General features: G+C 41.1%; 1 protein-coding gene across 2 annotated transcripts; it reads right to left on the bottom strand.

Annotated features, from left to right (window-relative positions):
- Positions 1 to 7,676: 7,676 nt before the first annotated feature.
- ZNF711 (zinc finger protein 711) lies at positions 7,677 to 23,602 on the bottom strand (the record flags this gene model as incomplete). Of its 2 annotated transcripts, XM_084269151.1 has the most annotated exons (8): positions 7,677 to 9,037; positions 9,524 to 9,667; positions 10,242 to 10,289; positions 11,636 to 11,773; positions 12,375 to 12,521; positions 14,887 to 15,045; positions 21,657 to 22,187; positions 23,524 to 23,602. In XM_084269151.1, the coding sequence occupies 8 exons, from the start codon at positions 23,600 to 23,602 to the stop codon at positions 7,860 to 7,862; spliced, it is 2,424 nt and encodes an 807-aa protein (XP_084125277.1). In that variant the 3' UTR covers positions 7,677 to 7,859. The 2 variants fall into 2 exon arrangements, with proteins under 2 accessions (XP_084125277.1, XP_084125278.1); XM_084269152.1 differs by lacking the exon at positions 11,636 to 11,773.
- Between the last annotated feature and the right edge of the window lie 3,704 nt (positions 23,603 to 27,306).

Below are 27,306 nucleotides of genomic sequence, written 5' to 3'. Positions count from 1 at the left end.
ATGAATCTTTACAGGTAAAGGAGAACCGACAGGTCCCTGTTATTGCTGGGAGGTCAAACACGACCTCGAATTACTGCTCTTGAGTACACCAAACCTAAGGCAGTTGCAGAAGCCAAGGGAGAGTTTGCACCATCCCACCACTATGACTTTGGCCTAGCTCTGCTGGAAGAGGTTTTGGTGAGTTAAATACCCTCGTGACAGAACAATGAGTGCCTCCCCTCACAGAGTTCAGCAGCAGTGTGTACCTATGCACAGCAGCAACGTACTGATGACACAGAATGGTGTTGGTGTATTCTACCCCAGCAAACAATTTTAGTCACACTGTCAACAAATGCCTTCAACTTTGGTAACTAACAGTTAAAGAGGAAGCACATCACATTTGTTTACAGCCATCACAGTTATCTCTGCATAACTGTGTGACTGCCTGTCAGAGGAGACCACTTGCTGACTTACTGTGGTCTTTGCCATGATCTCAGCTGGATGGGACCAGGTGGACACATGGCACAAGCGGCTTGGGAGAAGCCATGGCCAGCAGAAAGGTGAGTTACTAACGCCCGCAGTTCCTGTGTGCTTGGTTAGGTCGCTGCAGGGGCTTGGAGCACATTCCAGCCCATCACACCAAGCAGGGTGTCTTTAACTCCTGTGACTTCAGCCCGCGTAACTGCACACCACAAGCTGTTGATGCCTCTAAGGACAGGAACAGGCAGGCACTGAATAGAGCCAGAGCTGCTGGGCCTGGCTGTGCAATTTTGGGACAAAGGCTGTGATTAGGCAAGTGATCGTTTTGCATATACAGTGGGCATTATGATCTCCTGAACACACTGTGACTGATGGCCATAGCTGGAGACAGGTAACATACACACTGCTTCAATAAAGCCCAGTTTGCTACCTCGGACAGCGCTGTCCATACACAAACATTATTTTCTCATTTACTCATCTCTCAGAAAATCCTACTTATCCCCCTAATAACAAAGAGTAAACTTAGAGAATGTTTTACCTCCATTTCAGGTGGGTCACTGAGACTTCTGCATTTTTTAAGGACAAATGACGCAACAAAGGCCAACATTTATCTCATGTATTTACAACACCATCCTTACTGCCCTAGCAAGACTGTCTTTATCAATAGTCTCATTAACTAGAACAAGTTTGATAGTGTGCAGTTTCCTGTTCTTTCACTGAGAAGAACACTGTCTCCTGGTTTCTGTGGCTGGCTTCTCCACACAGCTCAGCATGCAGCATGTACCCGTCCAGCCCCAGCATGAAACAGGCCACGTACAGCCCTGGTGCCCAGGTCACCCCCACCTTTGACTTCTACATCAAGGTAACTTACCTTTACCTCGGGAGTGCTGTGCTGCTGGTGGCATGTGTTTTCTCTCTCTAGTTCACTACCTCGACCTGTGGGCATCTGCAACCTAAAGAAAAAAACCAACACAGATGATGAGCAAGAGATGAATCACTTCTAAGTGCTGCTGGATTTTCCGGAGTCCTGAGCCTGTCATTCCAACAAGAACCCACAGTAAAGCCATCTGACATTTTCACACCACCCTTCTACAGGTTTGTGAGAGTCGCTATTTGCTCAGGTAGCCACGTTGTGTCTGTCCAGCACCACAGAAGCAGGCGGAGACATCCAAACACAGCCAATATCTGAGCTGCCTCCCCGCTGTGTTCCACTTGCCCTTCCGACTCCTGGTGTTGTGGAGCACGATCCCATCACACATGCTGGGAAAGGGAGCTGCCCTTCAGGGTGCTTCAGGGACTCTGAACACTGTGACAAGCAAAGACTTCTCAACAAAACAGCTTCAGAGCCCTTGTCAAGAATGTGGCAGAGGCAAGAACACATGCATGGAAATGGTCATGCCTGCGAAGGAGTTCCTTTAGAACAGAGATCATGCAATGTCACAGTGATGACAGGTGACACCATTCCACTTCTGGGACAAATAATAAAATACAATACCACCAACTTCCATGATTCACTTCAACAGGTCTACGTTAAAACACCTGCAAAAGCTTCATCCATGAGCTGCCAGCTCAGGGGTGGGAGCCAGGCAGGGCAGGGTACAGACTATAGAGAGTGGGGATCTGTGGAAGTACCGAGATACAAGAATTTTACTGACATATGATAGGGAGCATTTTAAACTGTGACACCTCCATGGTAACAACACAACAGCCATCACAAGTTCTCTCAGGTATTTGCTGGGAAAGTGCAGAGGAAGGGATTTAGGCACTGTGCCTCAAACGGCTAAGACTTCAGGAGAAATTTCATTCTTGTATTAAAAAGACTTAAAAAGCTGCTTCCTAATAACAGCTGAGTCAAGAATACAGACCTCCCACTGGCTGGAACACAGAGTTCCAGTTACTGGGGAAACACAGGGCTAAAAAGAAAACAAACAGGAAAAAAACCTGGTTGTAGCCGAGTCTTGTCTTACATTGGACAAATACACACACGAGCTATCTCTAAGATCCTAAAACACTCAGACTACAGAACCAGTTCAGGGACAAGTAGAAGCACACACACGCGTGCAAGCGCACCCACACACGAGCACACACATGCACACAGGCACGTGCCCACAGGTGGGCAAGCATGCGCGCACACACACACATGTGTGTGCCCACATGTGGGTACACATGTGCGCACACATAACCGCGTGCGCACAAACACGCACTTGCACACATGTGCACGCCCACACATTGGCGCTCGTGCATACACCCGCACACACGTGGGCGCAAACGCACATGGGCGCGCACATAACCGCGCGCGCAAACACATAGGCGCTCGCGCATACACGCGCAAACACGTGGGCGCGCACATAACCGCGCGCAAACATATGGGTGCGCACGCATACAAACACGTACGCGGGCACTCACGCACACATGTGGGCGCGCACATAACCGCGCACGCTAACACATGGGCGCTCGCGCATACACGTGGGCGCGCACGCACATGGGCGCGCACATAACCGCGCGCGCTAACACATGGGCGCTTGCGCATACACGTGGGCGCGCACGCACATGGGCGCGCACATAACCGCGCGCGCTAACACATGGGCGTTCGCGCATACACGCAGGCGCGCACATAACCGCGCACGCAAACATATGGGCGCGCACGCATACAAACACGTACGCGGGCACTCACGCACACATGTGGGCGCGCACATAACCGCGCGCGCTAACAAATGGGCGCGCGCGCTAACACGTGGGCGCTCGCGCACGCATGTGGGCGCGCACATAACCGCGCGCGCTAACACATGGGCGCTCGCGTATACACGTGGGCGCGCACATAACCGCGCGCGCAAACATATGGGCGCGCACGCATACACACACAAACACGCACGCGGGCACTCGCGCACACATGTGGGCGCGCGCATAACCGCGCGCGCTAACACATGGGCGCTCGCGCATACACGCGGGGGCGCACATAACCGCACGCGCAAACGTACGCACACAAACATGTACGGGGGCGCTCGCGCACACATGTGGGCGCGCACGCACATGGGTGCACACATAACCGTGCAAACACATGGGCGCACACGCACGTGGGCGCGCACATAACCGCGCGCGCTAACACATGGGCGCTCGCGCATACACGCGGGGGCGCACATAACCGCGCGCGCAAACGTACACACACAAACATGTACGGGGGCGCTCGCGCACACACGTGGGCGCGCACGCACATGGGTGCACACATAACCGCGCAAACACATGGGCGCACACGCACATGGGCGTGCAAATAACCGCGCGCACTAACACATGGGCGCTCGCGCATACACGCGCACACACGTGGGCGCGCACATAACCGTGCGCGCAAACACATGGTCGCGCACGCATACACGCGTGGGTGCGCACGCACATGGGCGCGCACATAACCGCGCGCGCAAACACATGGTTGCGCACGTATACGCGCACAAACACGCCCGCGCACACATGCGAACAGCTGTGCCCACGCACGCCCACATGCACACACCTGGGTGCACACACACCTGCACACACGCACACTCTCTCTCTCTTCCAGCGCTACTGTATTTTAAAACCACTGCTCAAGCAGAAAGTCTGACAAACTGACTTTGTAACTGTTTGAGATGTAACAACATACAGGCAGTAATCCTTTCACCTTACCACTGCGAGGGTGAAGTCTCAGGGCTTCTCCTCGCTTTGACAGACCTTGGTTCCAGTCTTCCAGCCTTCCCCAGCCGTCACTGTCCATGTGCTGCCAACAGAACAGACAAAGAAATTAATAGAGCAAAGAAATACTGAAAATGCCCCTGCAGGAAGGCAACCAAAGAGAAGTGACAGCTTATCATGGGACCCATCACTGGGCAAGGCTGCCTGTAACCGCAGCACAAAGTTTAATGACCAAGTTTCTCCATCCAACCGTCACTAAAATCAGGGTGCTCCCCCAGACTGCACTAGTCTGCACCTGCTTCTAGTCCTCCACTCTTTCCCCTACCTGTACCTTAGAGTAACCTACCACATTTGTAGCTTTTCCACCCACTCATCCCAACCTCCCATCTCAAGACACACATTCCTCACAGATTTTACTGTTCCAAAAGGTACATTTTTTCCCAACACAAAAGACATCTCATCAGGTGCACTGAGGGACTGTTAAACCTCACCACCAACTTCTGCATGGCAGTTAGAGAACTTCACTGTTCTGTGATGATGAAGCTACGAATTGAACTTTAATCCAGCAGCCACCATATACTTCCTGCTGTCACTGAATACTTAAAAAAAACCTTTGTGCCCTTTACAGGGTGTAGTTACAGGGCAAGAAATGCCTGGATTCAACAGCAAGACCAGGCAATGGAACTGACATCCCAGTGGACAACACTCACCCACTCGGAACTAAACAACAATTCTACATGAAACGACTCTTGATCACAGAAGGAATGAACCACCACACAGGTAATTTTAAACTATCAGATACATAAAGGTCAAAGCATTTCACCACACTCCCTGGAAAAAACAACTATTACCCTCAAACATACACCAGGCAACGTGACCGTTACTATGGGTGACCAGTGCCCACCAAGTGTGACTATAAAGGTATCAAACCATCACCTGAATACAATGCTTAGAAGCCTGATGCCCAGATTTCACAGTGCTAACTGCTGCCTCTCCCCCAGTTCAATTTCTGCCATTTCCAGCCCTCATGTCCTGTTCTGTACACCAAGATGGACCCCTAGACAACGAGGGATTGACTCTTCCTACCAAGATGGCTACAGAAGACGTTATGACGCTTACGTACCTGGATGTTCAGTCCATCTGTGAGGTGGAGAAAGGAGCCAGCACGGATGTGTGCTCTGCCACAGTCAGAATGATCATCTTCAGTCTGCTATGAAGAAACTCCTTCAGTCTATGCATTCAATGTAATGTTCAGGAATAAAGCATTAATATTGTCAACAAAACACAACCTTAACCTCTAAGAGCTGGTTCAAAGCTATGGCCTCCTCTGACTGCTGGGCACACAAAGAAAAGTCGTATGAACAAAATCAAGATGAACAAGTTCACGTCTGCATCGTTGCTGGGTTTTAGTACAAAACCCTGAGTTCACTGACATAAAAGCCAGCTGGAAATCCCTGCTGAAGTGTTCATCTAATACCGCACTCTCTTCTTAAAGTTTTTTTATATATTATAGATGTCATAATTCACGTATTTTAAAAGGGAGGGAAATTAAGAAAGCAGTATTTTTAGCATGTCATTTTGCAAGCTGCTCTTATTACACAGATAAAAAGAAAAAACCTACCTGGCTTTTCCCAAAATATGTGAGAAGTTTTACGTTCTCTTTACTTAAAGGAAAAAATGTCAAAGGCATGTCAGTATCACAGCTGAGAATTACTTCAGAAATAAGCACAAATACATTACCTGTAACTTTAAAGGGTTAGTCAAGTAACACCCCAACACTCTCCCCTCAAGGCTCTGATAAATACACCTCAAGTAACCTCTTTGCTTGGAACATTATTACATATTCAGTAGTGAACACAGAGTCACAGAATCAGAGGGGTTGGAAGGCACCTCGAGAGATCATTGGGTCCAACCCCCCTGCCAAAGCAGGCTCCCTGGCTCATATTGCACAGATAAACAGTGGCATTAAAATTCTTAGGCAAATTTACACAGAATGAGACTTTCCTAAACACCATAAATGAAAAGCAAACTCCAAAATAATTGGAGTGCAAGAGATGCGTTTTATTGTATGCCCGTTACGATGAGTAACACATTTAGAAATAATAATCCCACAGAACAGTGACAATCTTATTTTACAGCGTGTACATCATTTTTTACAGCCACATAAAACACGTATTTTTTTTCTAAGAGATTTCCCAAATTTAACTTTCTGAAGTTTAGAAATATAAAAAAAATTTATTCTCAAGGAACTGATTCTCATCTGGTGCAAAAACAAAATATGAACATTATCTGAAACACAAAGCCACAATATAGCATGAAGTTACAATTTATCATGTGAACAGCTGTGTGCAAACATGAAGCAACTAAAAAAGTAAAAAATACACATTATATGCATAACATTTATGAACAGGTTGTTCATTAAATAGCCCTAGACCAGCTGGTTATATTAAGCGCCATTTGATTTGCAGCATGCTAACACAAAGCATTGTTTAAAGGGATGCATATTTTAAATGTATACACTGTAAACTGAAGATCCACCTCCAAACTCTAGTGGCAGCGTATTTTTTTCTGGTTAAATACTGCATAAATACTTTCTTACAGACTGAAAACGCATGTTTATAGTATGGTATAGATTTCTTTTCAAGAATCGATTAAAAGGTGCAATTTTTATGTCTATATTGAAAATTTCCTATTAGGAGGTAGGACAGTAATAGCCATACCTGTTCAGAACACTGCCCTAAAGAACTTCTAAGTACGCTGAATTTTCATTAGAAACCCCTACATTTCCCAGCTTCTGTTTTAAGATTCTTTTTTTAGAGAAGATTTTAAAGTAGCAAGAAAAAAAAAATATTTAAGTGTTGAGTCACAACACTACGAGCTGCATCCATTTTATCCTTAAAATCAAAAAGTCAAATTCAAAGTTAATTTTGTTATATGTGCCATACTGAACAACATTCAACTGTAGTTTCAGATAAAAAAGGGAAATTATATACATACACATTTTAACCCTAGCACCAGAACACCACCTTTGAGATCATAACATAATGCTATATTTTAAACATCGTATCCTGCAATAAAATAGGTTAGCAGCTTTGAAAACCATTTAAAAATTACTTGTTGGACCTAAACTAATGAAGGAAACCAAAACGTTTCCCCATGAAATGTTTGTGGTTTGATTTTTTTTATTTTTCTTAAAAAAAAAAAAAAAGGGATAACCCTCCCCCCCAATCTGACCCGTTCTGGAATTTCATCTCCAGGCACGATTTAAAAACGTTATGATCAAGTGACCAACAACTACTCTCCTTTCCAAACCTCACAAGTTAAGACTCAGTTGCTTTTGCAAACAATTTGTAAATAACCCCACCACGTATCTGAACTGTTTTCATATTGGAGACAAATGCAGTTACTGACAAAATGGATAACACAATCAATCATCTTCGTTTTGCCTTCTATAGCTTAACAACGTGTAATACTATTAATTTGAAGACATTCATCCATCTTTCTGCAAATTTAAGACATTCAACCATCCTATAGTGCTCTTTAGGTTCTGATAAGCAACAATCATAGGGCTATGAGATTCCCTGTCAACCCTAATACTTTTAAGACTTTTAATACAAAGAATGTAAAGTTATGATTTAATATCAAGCTTTGAAACCAGGAGAAACAGTTCATGAGAGATTTTTTTTTTCCCCAATTAGCATATCACAGTTTCTAAATTGCTTCCTTCTTGAGATCATATATTACATTATGGCCTCTTTGTGGTGCCTCATTATATGCTGATTTTTTTCAGATGGTCTACGGAATCCCTTTTTGCAATACTCACACCTATGTGGATAGTCTTTTGTGTGTATGGATATTACGTGTCGCTTAAAGCCTGACGCATCCGTAGTGCTATATTCACAATACTGGCATTGATAAACTTTTCTTCCACTGTGGGTCTTCATGTGCTTCTTAAGTTCATTTTGCTGCCTAAATCCTCTTTTACATCTTTTGCATTTAAAAGGCAGGTCCTTGGTGTGAACTGAGAGGATGTGCCCACTAAGTACAAAAGGATCTGATGTTTTAAAGTCACAGTGTCTACACTGATGTATCTTTTTACCTTTATGGGTTTCGCTATGCTTTTTGAGCTCGGATGGTCGATGGAAGCCTTTTTCACATACCTCGCACTTGTGGGGAAAATCCTTTGTGTGAACTGAAATTATGTGTCGCTTCAGGTCACTTGAATTGGTGCTCTTATGGTCACAATGTGGACACTGATGAGTCTTATGCCCTTGAAATAACTCTGTGTGCTGCTGCAGTTCTTTTTCATCTGCAAACGCCTGGGGACAGTGCTCACATTTAAATGGCAAATCAGTCCCGTGTTTGGTTTTGATGTGAGTTTTCAGATTGGACTGATCAGCACACCTGAAGACACAGTGCTGACACTGGTATGGCTTTTCCCCAGTGTGGGTCCTCATATGCTTTTTCAGCTCTGATGGGTGGCGGAATCCTTTCCCACACTCCACACATACGTGAGGGAAGTTCTTACTGTGAACTGCGAGCAGATGTCTATTGAGTAGTCCCTGCTCTGCAGTTTCATAGTCACAATATTTGCACTTGTGTAGCTTAGGCTCCTTGTCCCTCAGTATTAGTTTATTAGAACTCAACGGGCTTGCTTCTCTGTATCTTCTTGTATATTCTGTAAACTCATGGGTTTTATCAACTTTATTTATAAGTTTATGGCTTTCCAGATGATTGTGGAAACTTACTTTTTTGTTCGTTGTAAAGTCACAGTCTGTACACTGGTATTTCTTCTTAATCATATGATCTGGATGATTCTTCATATGCCTTTTCAAGAATCCTCTGGATTTAAATTTTTTCCCACAAATATGACAAGGGTAAACTGTTAAGGGCTGTCCATCAGGACCTATTATAACAGCTGTTTTTAAACAAACAAAAACAAGTTATGAAGGAAACACATTTACTGATTAAGAAGTTTTACATCAGCCAACTGCTGTTCAGATTCATGCACTTACACTTGCAGCAGACAGAGAATGGTTCAGTAGTTTAAAAACAACCAATCCACAGCACCAATAGTTTAGATAGTTTGGTTTTAGAAACTGCTCAAACAGGTCAGTGATATCTGGTACGTGCTGTGAATATACCCATGACTACTTTTTAATAGCTCACAAGATTCAAATGAATTGCATCAGCCCTAAGCACACTGACTCTGAATAGCATAAACTATCACATTGTCTACACACAGAATTGGAGGGGGGAAGGACACAGGAAATATGCAAATCATTGTTTGTCTTTTTTAATTCTGCATTCAGCTTAAAAAAAAATAAAAAGGAAAAAAAGAAGGCGGCAGAGTAGAGGAGTAAGTGCCACTCCATGACAATATGCAAAGCCATACAGTGTTTACCTGTTTGCCATTGCCTGGCCTCTCCTCTCCTCCTTTTCTTGGTTTTTTGTTTTAGCACTCTATTAGTGCTAATGCTATCACAAATCTGCAGGTATTGTGTTGCATTACCGTTTTTGTTTTCTAATCGTGTATCCAAGTTATTTCCTAGAAACAAAAATTAGACACCATAAAAACCTTAAACAACTTTTTTCTTCGGGACTGATGTCTGGAATTGCACAGCAGGTTATCTACTTTAAAAAAAATATTGCCCATTCCTCTACAGTGAACACAGATAAAAAGAAGAGTGCCAATATAAAACACTGTCTATCTTTGCTGGCAGAAGTCGAGAATGTAATTGTTTAAACACTGATCACCCTTCAAGTATATTCCTTGATTTCAATTCTCAAGACATTAACTACTGTTGAGTTATGCTGGTTGCTTCCTTTTATTTAACTTATGTTTATGTTTTAACAACTATCTAATCTCTTTCCTGGCTACAAAACCGTAATAGAAAAGCTGGCAGATCCTCCCGACTTCCCACCCACTCTGAAGGCCAACAGCACAGCTAGAATTGCTTTCATTTCAAAACAGCAGAGAAAGACTGCGGAGTCCTTCAAGATATACTTCAAGATCATTTTTTGCATTCACTGATTTGCATTCACTGACACATAATGATTTATATTTTCAGAGACAGCGAGTGAGTTTTAATGCTGCACCAAGTACAGCTCCATGTTCTTACCTGCCGCTTGACCATCTTCGTATCTTCTGGGTAGCCTTCTTTCATCTCCTGCAGAGAATGGTATTTTAGTCGTTAAAAATTAAACTTCTTTTATAAAGGTGATGGCTGTGAAAGTCTGATGGGAGAAAACTAACTTAGGTAACAAGTGACAGCTTAACTATCCAAACCGAGGCGTGCAGTTCACAATCAGTTCAGCATTTTGTTAACTGAGCCCCAAGAAATAAAATTACATCTTTGTGCAGATCTGTGTTTGCATGCTGACCGTGCTGACTGTGCTTCCTGCATTTCACACATAACATGTTCGTTTCTGCAAATGTTTAACCTCACACATAATCTCAGATACCAATCCAGAAACAAGGCTGTCTAAAATCCACAATTTATTCTTCAGATTGGAGTACTTTATCCTTCTGGAATAGAACTAGGCAGATAAGACAACTTGTACCTTATCAGCCGCTCAGCACTATGAGGCACTACAAAGTTCTGAGAGATGTGGAAGTAATACCTCTAGAGCATATTCCTCATTTTGAACTGAAAGTCTTCACTGCTATGTGCCAAAGCTCTGGGGTTCTAAACCACTTCACCAGCCCAACTACTGCGCTTAGAAGTATTACACTTAATTACAACATAAACCGTGGATGACCTGATCCCCTAATAGACATTTAACATGCCAAAATCCAAGAAAACAATATGAAATAAAAGAATATTCAGAATTCGCAATATATCCTGATAAGATGCTTCTTCTAGTTGAAGCAGGGCTGCAGAGAACAAAATACCTTTTTCCTTTTCATTTCTAACCTGAGGAACTAATAGGCTTAAACCAGGAAATTACCAGGAACATGTTCACCCCTCCAGTCCTACTACCCCCTTGCTTCCCCTTCCTCCTAGCCAATGTAAAATGCATAAGGCTATGGTAACATCTTCAACAGCCAATGTAACCAACCATTAAAACCCAACCATTAAATTGTGTACATCTGAGCTGCAACCAAGACCAGTATAAAAACTCCCCTAACAGCTTTTCGTTTCTACTTCATAAAACTCAACATACAGGAATCCATTTGACACATGCGAGACACTCAACCTATAAGCAATCTGGAACTGTCTGACAGGCCAGCACTGGAAAAGCCCCCCAACTATAAAAAGAGAACTGTTTTATTCATAGGAACAGCAAAAAAACCTAAGGACCTTTGTGTAAAAGGTCTTCAATGATGTTAAAGTAATTTTTTCCCATCATTTAATCAACTCTGCTAACTGACACTGACACTGCTACAGAGCAGAAGGAGCTGCCTCCAAATCCCTAGGACAAGGTGAGTGATTATCTCACTTGCAGAGAGGTTATGAAAGCTGGATTAGGAAGAACAGAAGGAATTTTCAGAAAATAAGGATATGATTCCTACCGTAAGCAGCAGCCCAAGCAACAGGGACAAAAGTTTTATTCACGCCAGAGTCTTCAAGCTGTGTGTCTGGAAGTGATGTAGCTTCTTCTTCACCTACAATAACTTCCATATAAACTTCATCTGCTATTTCAGCACAGCCTGGATTAAAGGAGAAGAATAAATCTTTAATTTTATTCTGCTCATTTTAGATTTTCCTTCATTTAATTTGCTCTCATTCTGATTGATACCCGTTATAAATTACTTTTCTTCCTTTGGCATTTAGAATCACCCTTTCCCTTAGGGGATCATTGTTTATTCAGACATTCCTTAAAGAGAGAAAACACAAATCAATAAATATAAATCCAAAATAAATACCAACATAAACTCAAACATACAAGTTTGCAGTTTGTAACCGATGACATTTATTTGCCACTTTGCCAGAAAGCTGATGAAACAAGGCAATTCACAGTAAGAAAAAAGAAAAATGAGAAATTTGACTAACCTCATTAACTTCATCCATGGACATGTTAAATTTAATATAAATAATGAAATGATTGCATACAGAATGCACAAAGTGCATTTATCCACATCACTTTAAAATAATTATAGCCTGCTCTTTATTTTTAGGGAAGATGAGCTTAGTTTTCTACTACTTCAGGCTGAAGAATCCTTCAGAAAAATTAAAAAAGTCCTTGAGAATGATGTTTATATTGTTGTACAAAACAGCATGAGAAACAAAAATGTTTCTTATTATGCTTACTAATATCTTCATCTTCCTGAGAAGAGTCCTTAACAGCCATGTAAACCATTTTTTCTCGCTGCATTCTACCAACACCTCCTTGTTCAATTACTCCAGCTACAGAATGTCCATTGTGAAAGTCACTCTCTGTGACAATTTCTGTCCCACCTTTAACAAAAAGAAGTGAAATACATTAGGTAAATGTAAAAAAGCCTCTATTAATTTCAGATTTAAGTATTTTGTCCTTATTTACAACAAAGCTGTTTCATAAAATTCAATTTAACTGTTTTGACATCCACATCTGTCATAAAATCATGCAAGTTTGATTCTTTGGGGCAGACAAAGAAGTCCTCTCAGTGCCTCCTGATAAATTCAAGACTGAACATCTACCACAATCACAAAGGATCAAGACCCTTTTATGCATGCTGGCAGTGACTAGACAGATGTGACTAGCACTGTAGATGGGCCCGTGACCCCCAAATACAGGACTGCAATTCTAATCTTGCCCAGAACACAACCTTTAAATTCCCTCCTGAGATTTGAAGAGCTAATTTTTATTCCTCCTCCTCTCCCCAAATCCTACTTACTCACCTTCCAAAAACTGACTCTTAGGTTATTTCTCCTACAAACATTCTAATGTAAATGTCCCAGGCTCATTCATGGGACTGAGTAGTAATGCATGCTGCGGTCACCCTTCTCAAGCCATGAAGGAACAACTGCTATGGCCAATTAGTTGAACAAGAACATCACCAAGAGAAGCCTAGCTGGAATATAAGGCACCACACTGAATCCCTGGAGACCACACAATCTGAAGAGCAACAGCTGGAGAGAAGGAAGGAGAACAACAGCCCACACAGTCCCGATCCAGATGACTAACAAGCTCTGGCCCACTGCCTTGCTTGAACAGAGGCAGAGAACAAGTTCCATCAGAGAGAGGTGGCAGGTAAATATTGATGCTCAGTCTGATGGTGAGAAAGAAGCTGCAGGTTAGGGCAGGAAAGCTAACACCTGGTATATCAAGAGCCCCAGTTCACTACTACAAATGTTCTTGATGGAATATGCTCAGCTGGGTGGGTGGGTCCAAATCCAATACATTGAGCTATCATTCCGTGGGTTTTGTAAACTCTTTGTGAAGACCATCACATGTTTCTGTATTCCTTAATGCTGAGCAGCAAACACAAGTTATCAACACTATCAGCTCTTTCCAAGAGGCAGTACTCACTGGTAATGAAAGGGGTAATTTGCAAGAACTACCTCCTGGCTATAGCACAAGCACTGAGAGCAGTGCATGAGAACATCCCTGCTGTAAGTTAGCTTTCAGCAACAAGAGAGTCCCATCCTTCCTGCTGCTGCATTAACAGTCTGTCCCTCAAGACTGGCAACCTATCCCCAGAGGAAGAAACCATATTTCAAGAGCAGGGCCTAGCAATTCTAGTAGGAATCAGCAGATGAAACTTATGAGGGACATCAAGAGGCTGCTTCTCTAGACCCTTCCCCCATGGTCTCAGAAAGCACATGTCTTCAAAACCTCTTTCTCACACTTGAAAGGATCAAATACTGAAAATCCCAGGGCCTTACAGAAATACTCACTAAGCTTCAGCCTAGTCAGGTACTGTCTATTCCAAAGACCTCATAAAAGAGTCTTAACTAATTCCAAACTTATCTTGAGAGACAGAGAAACTAAAGACAACGGCCCTCTTGAGGTAGCAGTCTGATCATCCCCAAAACAATCCTTTTCTGGCATTAATTTGAGCTGAAAAGATTATTTGTTTCTCAGGGAAAACAAATAGAAGGCATGATACAAAAATTTCCTGAAGCAGCAGTTCATGCTACTTGAAAAACAGCACTAGGATTCTTACTAATTGGAGGACTGTGCTGATGTAATCCCCAGTTTGAGATTTACACAGCCGGGCCAATGCTACCAGTCTATGGGAGATGATCCCCTTTCTCCACTCCACGAAGAAGGATCAGCCTGATTTGCCCCATGACTGCTTCTGGGGCTCCTGGCCAGATACGTTCCAGTGAGGCAGAGTTTCAATACCTAAATGCAAAGGATGAAGTGGAGAGAGCCAGAGGTTTCAGCTCTAAGAACAAGAAGAGACTGGGAGTTAGCTGTACGTCCACTTGCAAAGCACCTCAGAGTACTGGATCCATCCTTTGCCCAAGAGAACTGCAGAGTAATCCTGAGCTTTGTGCTCAGGTTTGGAAATGACTGTGCGCCTAAAGCCCCAGAAATCTTCCTATCTCTCTGCACCAAGGCCACCAAAGGCAAAAGAAAAGCAGCAGCTGAAAAACAGCTGCAGACACCCAACCACTTGGGCTTCAAGTGCCTGAGAAGAAATACTGCTAATCAAAAACCAAACTTGAGACTACAACACACCCTGCATTTACTGCCCACAGACAGCCTCCACAAACATCCCATTCTGCACAACACTCCTGTCAATGGATTAAAAACATGAAATTAAGACCAACAAACAAAAAGACCCTGAAATATTTCAAAGTACTGCAAGAATATGTAGAATTTAAAAGGTACCTATTTCGACATCATCTTCAGCTTCAGCTTTAAATATGTACACTTTGATAACTTCTGAACCAAAACTGTCATCTTTAGCAACATCATCATTTGTCACCTCAGTACTGATTTTCAAGGGAGTGCTTCCTATATGGTCCAACTTTTCCCCAACATCATCCACTGTGAAGATAAGAGAATAATACTGAGGTTCAAACATGTTTTTTAAAAGCCAAAGCAATCAGTAGCATGATTTTCTCCACTACTATCCCCCATGCATAGTAAAGGTTTGTATTCATAAATGGCTTTTACAAAAACAGTTCATCTCAAGCTACTTAAAAGAGATTCCAGAAGAACAGTACTCATTCTATTGCAACTCAGGAAACACAGCAAGAATTACAGAAGGAAGAACACAAGAGTGAGCTTATCAAAGAGAATATGGTAATTGGTTATGTCTGGAACTATTACATTTAGAAAGCAAAATTGTATCAATAAGTAAAATCAAACAACTATCAAAAATGTTAAAAATTAACCCAGAACTGCCTATTACAGTCTAAAAGTCCCAACAAGTTTCACTACACTGAGATACTGGTGCCTAAAATTTAGTGCTGAAACTCTTGTGGAGAGTGATGACTTGGAGCGTGTTCCCAGTGAAAGAAGCGCACATCAAAAATCTGAACAGATCTTCACCCTAAATGAAATTAGGATCTTACCCACTTTATCACTTGAAAACATGTAAATGAATGAAGATTATTGTCTAACATACAGCTGATTAGAAGATGCAGTGAAAATAAATCCAAATCCCACTATGTGGAATTGGCTTCTCATTCTTTACGCATGCAACCTAGGCACGCTGATATTTGGTCTGCATATTCAGAATGCCCATTTTATTTATAGAACAAAATTTCTATTTGAACTATTAAAAGCATAGAAGCAAGGCTGTTTTGGTAAAAGGGGTATTCAGATAGATATCCATATAAATACCCCACGTTTCAAATATGGTGGCCGCTGAACTAAGCATCTTCCTGACATGCACATTGCCAACACGCTTCTCTCAGTGGGTAAAGCTGGCTCCTGTGCAGGTGGCCAACACAAACCTGTGTGATCTGAATTTAACACATTCCAGACAAGTTGCAAATTACTGCAAACATAAGGTTACAATCTGCACACACTAGGTTTAAAACAAATAATCATTAGAATTAGTACGAAAGTGATAGTAGTATTTTTATATGACTGAGGACAGAGAATGCAGACATGGGGGACTCTGATGACTGAGGAAAAGCAGGCTTACCTCAGGATGGCTGCAGGGGTTCCCAAGCCCCTCTAAGGTCCCTACCCTCAGAGCTGCTTTTAACAGCCTGGAGTACTGAGCAGAGCTGGAGTTAGTTTAAGCTTTTCTTAATACTCCAGACAGTCGTGCCAGGTGGTTCAGAACCTGCTAGAGAAGGAGCAGATGCCTTTCCTGCAGCAGGGTGGGAATCCACTACAGCAATCCCAAACTAAGCTCTTCCCACTCACAGCAGGACTACATGGAAACACCTATCCAACTAACACCAGGTCTCATCCCCACACTGAGGAACCGTATTTCACCTATCTTGGGTCTGCATCAGAAGAGCTACAGAAGTTATCAAGGACAGAAGCAGATATAATTCAGGTAAGTAAAAATAGGTATTGGATTTCATGAAATGGAAAACATTACAAAAATGCCATGGTTTACCTGTTTCTTTTTGTAAATAGATTAATTGCATTGCCAAAAATATACCAAACTTGGATCAGTAGGGAAAAAATAAAGTTTCCTTTGGAAAAGGGGTTTTGTTTTTTAATTGAAAACATTCTAAATAACTATTAAAACAAATTCCAGCAACATCAACACCTTAATCTGTTAAAATTTGACATGTACTGCGTGGTGTTCACATTACCTTGCAGGACAGTGAGAACAGTGAGCGTATGAACACCACAGCTGAGAAAGCCACAGCAGAGAGCTTGGCAGATTCCTGTGACACTGAAATTGGGCAGCCTCAGGTTATTAGTACTTCCTTTATATCCAGCATGGAGGGCTACTGTGGTTGCTGCTCGAAGTTTTTATGCTGCCAGAATGGAGTTATCATCAGAGAGGAATATGCATCCTCTACCAGCAGGAAAAGGGAAGATGCTAAAAGACTTTTATCTTGGAAAAAGTATTTCTTCATTATGTTTAAATTTCTTAAAGACCATTTTCTTCTCTGCATGGCTTTTAACATTTATAAAAGTTTATTCACCATATTATTCAAAATAGGTTTTAATTTTAATACAACAAACACTTGCACTGCATGTTTGAGTCTTTGAAGGACTAGAGGAACATGGCAGAAGTGATTTATGTATACAGCTGTATGAGTAGACACTCTGCCAAGCCACAGAAAGAATATTTAAAGGCTGGGTGGAAGAAATCACTAATTGTAAGCTGTTACTCTAATTTTAGAATTGATAGGTGGTAGTAAAGTTATTTTCAAATATGCAACTCAAGCAATGCCAACTTTTTCTAAACTCTTAAATTTAATAAACATGCTACCAGTTTAACACAGAATAAGAAGTATTTCTGTACTGGAAGGCTATTTAACAACTGCAACTTCTACTGAACAGTGGAGCAATCACATATATGTGAGAATAAGTTCTCTTGAGTGCAAAAATGTCCAACTATTGAACAATATTGGGTGACAATGACTGTACACCACTATGTGTCTGGTAAAATAACGTAAGCAAAACCCAAACAATTTCAGATAGCTGCCTTACAGGGATATCAACGGCAATACAACAAAGATTACATGAAGAAAACAAATGAGGAATTTGCCAAACTTACAACTTTTTTAAGAATAAATATTTTCACCCAGAAACATGAGGTGAAATACATGAGTATAGCATGTACGCTCACATGCGGTGTTTTATCATTTCAAGCAAAGCTGCCATATCTTCAATACCCTTTAAAAAATAGGGAGCTCTGTCTCAGAGGGGCAAACTTACAACATTACTTTTAAAAATGAGTGGTTACTCCCACACCATCAACCATCCTGTGTATTTTCAAAAATCTTCAGTCTCTACAGTTTCATCTATAGCCACAGAAACGCATCAGGTTCCCTGAGTATCCAGGGACTCTGCAACCACTGCTCTAAAAAAGCAAAGGTGCAACATAACAAGATTTGAAAAATACACACTGGATTGAGAAAATTATACTGATGTAGACTGTCAAGGTTGCCTTTGGCTTTCAAATACCTCAACAAAGGCACTGAATAGGCAATTGCTATTACTCAATTGCTCTCTTCCATGAAGTAAATATCGTGGTTTAACTCTAGTTTTTAAACATATAAAGGGAAAACAATCAACACAGCAGGGCACCTAATCTTTGTCAAGTTCAAAAATATTAGGACTTTAAAAAAAACAGATCATAACAATACTCTATTGTCTAAGTAACCTGACTTCAATCACAGACTGCTAACCCATCGGTGCTAAATTATCTGATGACTTTTCCCAGCAATAGTTCTCAGGAACAGGACTGCTTACTTTAGGTCAATGGAATATCAAAGTGTCTTCCCAATCTGACTCATCCACCAGAAGCACTACGGATTATTAAAATTAACTGAAAAAACACAACAGAGAACCTTTGTAAATACACGCTGGATCCTCCTGACTGAACAAGGCTTAAAGGAAAACTCAGCACGCTTCCAGTGTTAAACTTACCTTCCTTCGCTGTTTTCAGGTGTGTGATGTCCAGATTCACCGTGGATTGCCAGCTCCCAATTCATGTGATGCCTCAGCATGCACTATGCTGGTGATATCACACCCACCATAGGAGCCCGTAGGGATAGCACGAGGGCAAGATAAGTCCCCTGGTTTGACGATGTCTCATATTGTTCTAATGTCTGATATACTTATTTTATATCCCATAGGTTACAATATAGGAGTGCTAATATTAAAATGTGTAGCAAATTACGTAACACTGTACTGTAATATACTAAAAAGGAGGTGGTGGTGGAACAGTACCTTACCCCTAAAGGCCAGCTCCAGTGTTGTTCTTTGGTGGGTATGAGGTCACCAACATAGTGCATGCAGGGCCAGCACACGAATCGGGGGCTGGCAATCCGCTGTGGGTCTGAATATCGCAAACCTGAAAAACAAAAGAGGGTATGCTTTAAGCTACATGTGTGCTCACTCCTGCCTGGCACAGGGGGATATGCTGCTCATAACTTCCTCGTCTCACTACGAGAGGGCTGGGTGCATGATCTCACCAGATGCATTCATTTGCTACTCATTTCCTTTTTAACAAGCCCCTTGTAAATGGGTATTCTGGAGATTTAAAACAAGGGACACACGTATCCTGTGGCATACGTTGTGAATTTATCAAAGAACCTTTTTTTCAGTGTTGTAAGGCTGATTTTAAAAAAGCAGCAGAGTGGTGCTAATCTTCTAGTGAAAATTTCCAATTACAAAATCATACCAGCTAGTTTACAGCCTTTTTATTTTCCGAACAGTATTTACATAAAAATACAATTACCAAAAGTGTATAGAATATCTACAGGGGAACGTTGTCTTAAAATGGTTAAAAAAAAAAATAATCACCTTTCAGTATATTTAAACTGTAACTCACAACAAAAGAATCCGTTAACATTCCACTCAGCTCAGCTTCACATCCAAAAATGTAGTATTTTAATAAGTTCCCAGACCGTGCTCCACAGAACAGCTGGTGGTATTCCCTGAGGGCATTATCTGCAGTTTTATGTAAAGTCCCTCCTTTTTAGATGCTAAATATCATCAAAAGGCAGATAAGTATTTTGAGATTCTTTAAAACTGTCATTTTGATGTGATTTATAGTATAAGAAAGTTCAATAGTCCTACATACACACCCCAAAGGAAACAGCATAAAATTAACTTTCTACAACATTTACTGAACAAGGTATTGGATGATTTAAAAAAAAAAGTAGTAAGTAAAAATAAAGGATTTGACACTGCTTGATGAACCCAGACATTTACCTATCCTACACAACAGATTATCCTCACATGGCAAATTTAAGGCTAATTTAAGAAGCATTTTAAAAAAAATCAACAAAAATAAAAACTACTTAACATTACTTCATTTTTGCTGAGAAAAGAAATTCAATAGCAGATACTTTGTTGGGTCAGGCTGACATACCCAACATAATACAGCCTCAAAACTTCACAGAGGCAAGTGACAGCCATAAATTATCTAAAATGATTACTTAAAACAAAATTGTAGATTAATAATGAAGCTTTCAGCTGTGATTGTTCAGGCACATCGTGATTATACATATATATACATCTATTTTGCTTAAAATTAGGTCTCAAACTGGCTCCAAAACATTGCAAAAGCTGTGAGTAGGCTTGAGAAACACTTGACAAAAGTATAAATCTATCGGACACAGATGGAGTCACCAGGTAACTGTTACTGAAAAGTTAAGATGCTCTGTCTAAGTGCAGCGATCATCATTATCAATCACACTTATCTATCTTAGAAGGAATTCCAAAGATGACTTTACTTACAAGTACAAAGGTGCAGTTGGAAATACCGCAGTTACAGAATACAACTCATCGTAAGTACTCTGTCAGAAAGGAGGAATTTTTTCAATGAAACAACTGGCTGTAAAATTGGTGTTCCTTTATTTACAAACACACAGGAATGTTTCCCTTGTAGGTCTAATGTGCCATTAGATTGAGAGGTTTTTGGTTCTTTTTTCCCAAAACGCCTTTTTGACTTGAATTAGTGACATATGGCATTAGAGTAATGAGAGAATGATTAAAAAAATCATTGCTGTCCATCCCATACTGAACAAAAGACAATTAAAAAAGCATATTCTGCATAAGGCACATAACTGCTATGAAATACTGAAATCATGTGTCACCCATCAGTCATGTCCTCTGTCTTGAAATTGTTAATAAATGCAGCTTGCTGTGAACAGATTGACATTTGGACATGCTTGGCATTGACTTTTTTTTAACATATTGCTTCTGACTAAATAAAATCTGGTTTGACCTCACATTTCAGTAGCTGATTGAGAAGTCAAAAACGTACAATGAACTACTATACATTTTATCATTTGGGTAACTAGTATCTGAGTATACTGAACCAGTGAAGAGAGATAATATACCCAAGGGCCTTTCAGTAGCTCTCACTCAACAAGCAGCATAGACCATCGTTTCCTCAGAGGTGCATGGATACTGGAATGGGCAGCCACTTCCCAGTATCAGAGTGCCAAACAGTTAACGGACACATCCCCTTAACATCAAGCTCAGAACAGCACAGTACACAGTAATGTGCCTACTGTAATTTTTAGCACAGCTAAACACACATTTTGTGGACACAGAAAACTTTATGAGTCAGCTATCCCAAAAACTTATTGCTTTGTTGGATTCTACTGATTAAACCCAACATGTTATTTTCACATCAATCTGCATAACACAGCAATAGACCTGTGTATTTTTAGAAAAATATACTGTACTCACAATGCGTGGAACATTTAACTTGCCAATGTGTTTTTCTTAATTTTCAGGTTTATCTAGTTTCAGACACACAAACATACACAGTCGCTCAACAGCATGAATGCCATTCTCTTTCTTGCTGTACCAGCAAGAATGGATTTTTCATCAAGAAAACCCAAATCCAAACACCAAGAATTAACTGGGCAACAGATTATCATCTCAGAGTTCCAGAACGAATGCAGCAAGAGTCCAGCTACAGTAACTTCTCCCCACCAGACCACTTCTACTTCAGATAATCTCCTGTCCATATCTACCTTTGTTTAACTTACAAGATATCATTAAGTAGTCTTCAGATGTACTCTTGCCATCATCATCATCTTCTGTTTTAATAGTCACCGTGGAGCCAGGGACAGTACCAGCTGCTTGAATGACTGCTTCAGAATCTGAGTTTGTTACCAGAACTTCTTCTGAAACCATTGTAGGCGAGTTGGCTCCTGACACAGAGTCTTGCACCACATGCTCCAAATGTCCATCAGGACCCGTAACGAGGTCAGCCACGAAAACCTGATCAGGAACTCTAACGGTTTCTGTTATTAGATCAGAAGTCAAAACGTGATCACTGGTATCTAAAGCTTCTTCAATGGCAACGTCAGTTTCCAAAACAGAATCGGGGACAATTACCCCTTCTGTTACAACATCAGTTTCAGTGATGATGTCAGGTCCTTGGACAACTTCAGCTGCTAAGCCATGGTCAAGAGTTATTCCATCATCAGTAACAACATCAGAAACTAGGACAGCTTCAGGGACTGATACAACAATATGGTCTCCATCAATATGAGCAGTTCCAGCCATTCCAGCCACTATTATGAACGAGGAGAAAAATGTTAAAAGTACTCATTAGCAACCAGTCTATCTAAGGAATGGGGTAACTGTACAGATAATTTCTATATAGATAAATAAATCCATTACTTTTCAACAACCCACATTTTGTGTTCCACCCAGTAAAGGCTATTCAACACAGCCTGTATTCTTTAAATCAAGAAAAACAAAACATGCCATTTCTTTATGCAGGTTTTACTATGCCAACATGTTAAAAACTACAGGCCAGTTTGCAATTTCACTTGTCTTCTAATTCCAGTTAGAAAATGTTTCATTGCAGCAGCAATTTGAACCTTCACAGAATTTCTGCATGAGACTGGAAGTGCAGTAACAAGACATTAACTGGTGTTACAATAAAAGGACTCTCATCCTTCAGAATGCATACACCTTGACAAAAATGAAGAGTTGGATATAATATTTATCATATAATTTCCAACAACTCCCATGTTGCAAGCAATGGCTAGAAGCAGAAGCCTGTTTTTCATTAATAGGCTTGACTGTCCAGTCACATTTGCAGCCTGCTTTTCTATACTGAAAGAATAATGCAGAGTGAATTCCTTTAACACATGCATAAATAGCAGTTTTAGCTTAATGAATAAAAGACTCGAGAAAATGGTTCTTACAGAATGAAAAAAAATATTCAGCGTTATATTGTAAATGCAATTATTTTGGTACACTCTGAGGGATATGAATTCATAGTAGAACAGAGACGTGGTCCTTCTCAATACCTGAGAAGGTCATTCTCCTGTCATAATGCAGAAACACAGACCCGCAAAGCAAAGAGTGGAGATTTCTTACTGTCCTTCCTCTAAAACCTTCAAAACTGCTGTGGCTATTTAGCACCCACCACCACCAAAAGAAACAGTATTCCTTTTAAAAAAATCAATTCAGAAACAAGTTTTCTTACATCAGCACAGTCTCAGGACTGATGTTCTAGGCAGAAGACTTCTAAGCACATGTGAACATGCACATGCAAATTTAGCTAAATCTGTACATTGTTTTCTGTTGTCACACAGACAAGGACATGATTTCCCACCAGTTACTGCAATAGCCTGAAGGAGAACTGGAGACAGCGACCAAGCTAAGCACAGAAAGCTGGGCTGTTGTTTCCACCCTGTGCTGGATGTTATTCACATCTCTACCTTGGAGATGGAACCACCAGTCAACATGCTCTCAGGCAGAAACATGTGCACCACAAAACCCCATAAAACTCCAGACATTCTCTTGTCTTCTCTAAAAGCACTCTGGGCCAGAGATTCTGTAAACTTAAATAGAGTATCAATTTCCTTTATTATTTTTAATAGTTAAAACATTTACCAAAATCCTGCATAATCATAGTGTGAGGCATTTTGGATTCTTGAGTTTGCAGTCCAAGGCTTCCACCACCTGGATCCATATTCAGCTATGTTCATTCACAGCTAACTGCAATAAAAGCAAAACCACAATTGATGTTAAATAAAGTTACACAGAGGTTACACAGCAGACTGGCTCTACAGGGTTAGTGTGTCACACTGACAAACTCAGAAAAGCATTCATCCCAAACTTCAAGAAAAGTTTTTAAAAAAAGCTGTGTTGTGCTCTAAATTTATGAGGACAACAGTGCTGAAGCCAGTTTTCTCTTCCAGTGCCTGTGTGTGAATCCTTCTACCATTTGCCATGTCTGACAAAAGGATTGGTAGAAAATGTCATGAGCCCTTGATGAGGTTTCCATACACACCCATTGCAACAGCAACAGCTAGGCACAAGAAAGGCCAACTTACTTCAATGTCTCCATTGCCATGATGCTGGAGAATGACAGTGCTCAACAGACTTGTATGCTGACACCTCTATTCACCATCCCACTGGTAGGACTGCATTACCCATATTGGTTGACATTTTATTTCAAAACTGTCAGGTTATTCTGGAAATCTGATCTTCCAGCACTGTCCCTTCTGTGCTGCCTCATCTCTAGTGCCACGGAAAAGCTGGTCCTATGCAGCTCTCGGCAATATCCCTCCAAGAAAAAACCAACCTTTTAAAGCTCACACTGTGTGAACTCCTCACTGTTCCATCTTCAGCTTCATTTTCTTTGTTTTCTTTTGCTTTTCACAATCGCTCTGTTGCTTTGGCTCTTCTAACTCCCTTCCCCTTAATGCTTAAGAGCTTCTGTTTCCCCATTTCTCTTTTGTCACTTTTCCTCCCTCAAACCTTTATAATCACACCAGTTCTTCAACCTTTCTCAAGTCACGCCAGTTTTACTCCAGTTTTACTTCCGAGATTCTCAAGTTCATTAAAATGCAATTCCAATTACATCCAAGAATTGAGCTGCTCACTAAATTTTACCAGGATTTCCATTTCTGGTTATCAAACCCACCTTGAGGTTGCTGAATCTCTTTCCTAAGGTACAGCTACATAAGCCTGCTTTCAGAGAATTAGAGAGCATGTAGCACTTCTCTGACAGACTTTCCATAAAAGAGAGAAGGGAAATAAGAATTCCTCCATATTATTTGCATCGCTACTCAAGCAGGTGAACACATTTCTCAAGCACTTAATAGGTAACAGCAAAAACGTTTTTAGACTAAGTGTGTTACATGGTGAAAAATCTGTGATTATAACTTGTACCAGGGTCTGACAGAGAACATTTCCCAGGTGTTTCTCACCAAAATCTGAAGTCAGAAGTCTTCAGAAAGACTTTAAAGCTCCCTATAAAGAGGCCCGAAGACTCTGTGTCCTAAGAACTTTTAAAGTGTGGAGATTCTGAACTATTTTGCAATTTGCTGAAACCCAAAAGACTTTGACAGAAGTTCTCAGACGAAGTGACTCCAGGATGAAACAAAGCAGGTACAGGAGTATGCAGAGAGCAAGGCTTCCACAGGGGGAAATCTCTAACTTAAGAAAATCTCTGTTATACAAGACTAAAATCTTGCTCTTTCCTGCCCTCTCATATCCAACAATCGGAAATAAGTGATCGTATCACAGAGAAAATTAAAGAGTTTTCGGAGTTGTGGAAAGTGAACACAGGTAAGAGCTCATGTCAGAACTGGGGGTGCAGACTCAAACAGGGAAGTACAAATTGTTTTAAATCAAGTCTCCAAAATATGGGCCTTTTACCTTTGTAACACCAATCCTGATTTCACTCCTCTGGATCCCACAAAAAGTTAAGCCCTATCCTACCACAAGAATTTGTTCAAGTCTGCACATCAAAATTCCAAGTATGGTACAAAGCTTCTCTGTGTTTGCAGTATGACATGTTTGCCAAACCTACTGCAATGAACTACATCACAACAGTGTTAAGAGCTAACACAGTCAAGCAAAGAGAATAATAAAGCTGTAACAATGAGTGGGTTAAGTGCCTGAAACCTCTGAGATACCTCTAAGCCAGAATCAAGGGAGCCAGAAAGACCCAGGAACTAACGCAACTCACACTACCACACCAATCCAGAAGTAAACTCAACTCTGCAGTAGGTATGACAGTAATTTCTCTTAAATCATGAAGCTCTACCAGCCATGGCGTAAGAGTCTAAAAACTGCACAGATCAAAGCATCTTATAGTGCCAGTTACTGCAACACGTGTGCTCACCAGAACTGACAGCGCTGGATCCTTGGTACCAAACCAAGTTGCCATCACAAAGGGAGATGAGATGCCAAGGACAACGCTACACTGGGGTGACTGTGGGATCAGGCAGTCTCTAACCAGGCTCAGTCTGCATGTGGAAACAATGTCATTTAAGCCAGGCAGAGAATCACCAAGGTGAGATGATGGCAAAAGTGAATTCGGTGCTGCACCGCTTGGACTCCTTTTGTATGTTCACTTCAGTGGGTGATGCAGAATGCCTACACTGTGCAGGCCAAGATGCACTTTCCAGGTGGATATGGATTTTTTTATATGAAAAAATACAAAACTGAGTAACAATCTTAGAAGAAAAACGTGGAGAAAACAATCAATGTTTACTGCATCTTCACTGTCGAGGAAGATTATTCCTTCTTTCATACTCATGAAGTTCCCAAGCGAAGGAAGCAGCCAGCAGTCAGGTGATTGGAATCACAAGAAAAAGCCACTGATCCACTCCAAGGAGGTTTCAACTTAACTGAGAATACAAAAGAACCAAAGAACTTGTATCACCTAGTGTCACTATCATCCTTTCAGCGTTTTCTCCCTGTATTACCTGCTCAAAGCTACTTCACTCAAACTGTCTTTAAAATCAATGATACCAGTAACTAGGTGAGACACTGCCATAACATTCTCCTTGCAGAGCCACAAGAATTCCCCAATGCAGCTTCCTGAGAGTTAGTTCCACAGACCAGCCAGTAGTGTAAAAACACAACTCTAACATTATCAACAAGGAGAGCAGTGAAGGATTTAACTAACACAACTCCAGCCAATCAGATTGCAATGAAGTTGCAAGTTTTAGCTCCAAAATCAAATCCTTTCACCACCGTAAGAAGGTTCAGAAGGCAGGTTCAGAACCTCAATGCAATGCTCTATCACTCCTGAGTTGTCACAGGCATCTGAAGCTCTGACTGTAGCTAACGAATAGCTGCTATTACAAAAGAAGATACAGCTCTGGACCACAAATGGCTTAATTTAATATAGCAATCTCAGAACTAATGCGATACTCTACAATTTCCTGACCACAACCTTTACACTCAGATAATCCTTCTTTTTTTAAACATAAATGGATATGAAAAATTATCTTAAATTACATCAATCTGAGATTACAGGAAGAATATGCTAGGTTTTTCTTCCTTCTCAACAAGCAACTTAAATTTTTTTTCAGATTACATAATTGGATACCCAGAAATGTTACATGTTGTGCTACATGGAAAATTCAATAAAACTTAAGACTATTATTTTACATTAAAATTTCTGCAAGGGAAGCAAATTATCACTGAAAGGAGTGTTTTCCCAGTAGCTAAGAGGATGATAAAAATTACCCAATTTAAGGTACTATGAGTAAATTTCCACTAAGAGAGAGATGGTGGTGACACACTACCAACAGAGCTGCTAGAGCTGTACCTTGTTTGCTGCAGCTGGTATCCAACAATGCCTTAGGTCCTAAACACTCCATGTGGACTGCATCAACTCTGCAATCACAGATTACCTTTTGAGATTTTTTAAGA

This window comes from Gallinula chloropus, assembly GCF_964237585.1.
Source record: "Gallinula chloropus genome assembly, chromosome: 11".
In the NCBI taxonomy this organism is placed as follows: Eukaryota; Metazoa; Chordata; class Aves; order Gruiformes; family Rallidae; genus Gallinula; species Gallinula chloropus.
Note: the sequence above shows the minus strand (reverse complement) of the source record. Positions and strands in the feature narration are given on the sequence as shown.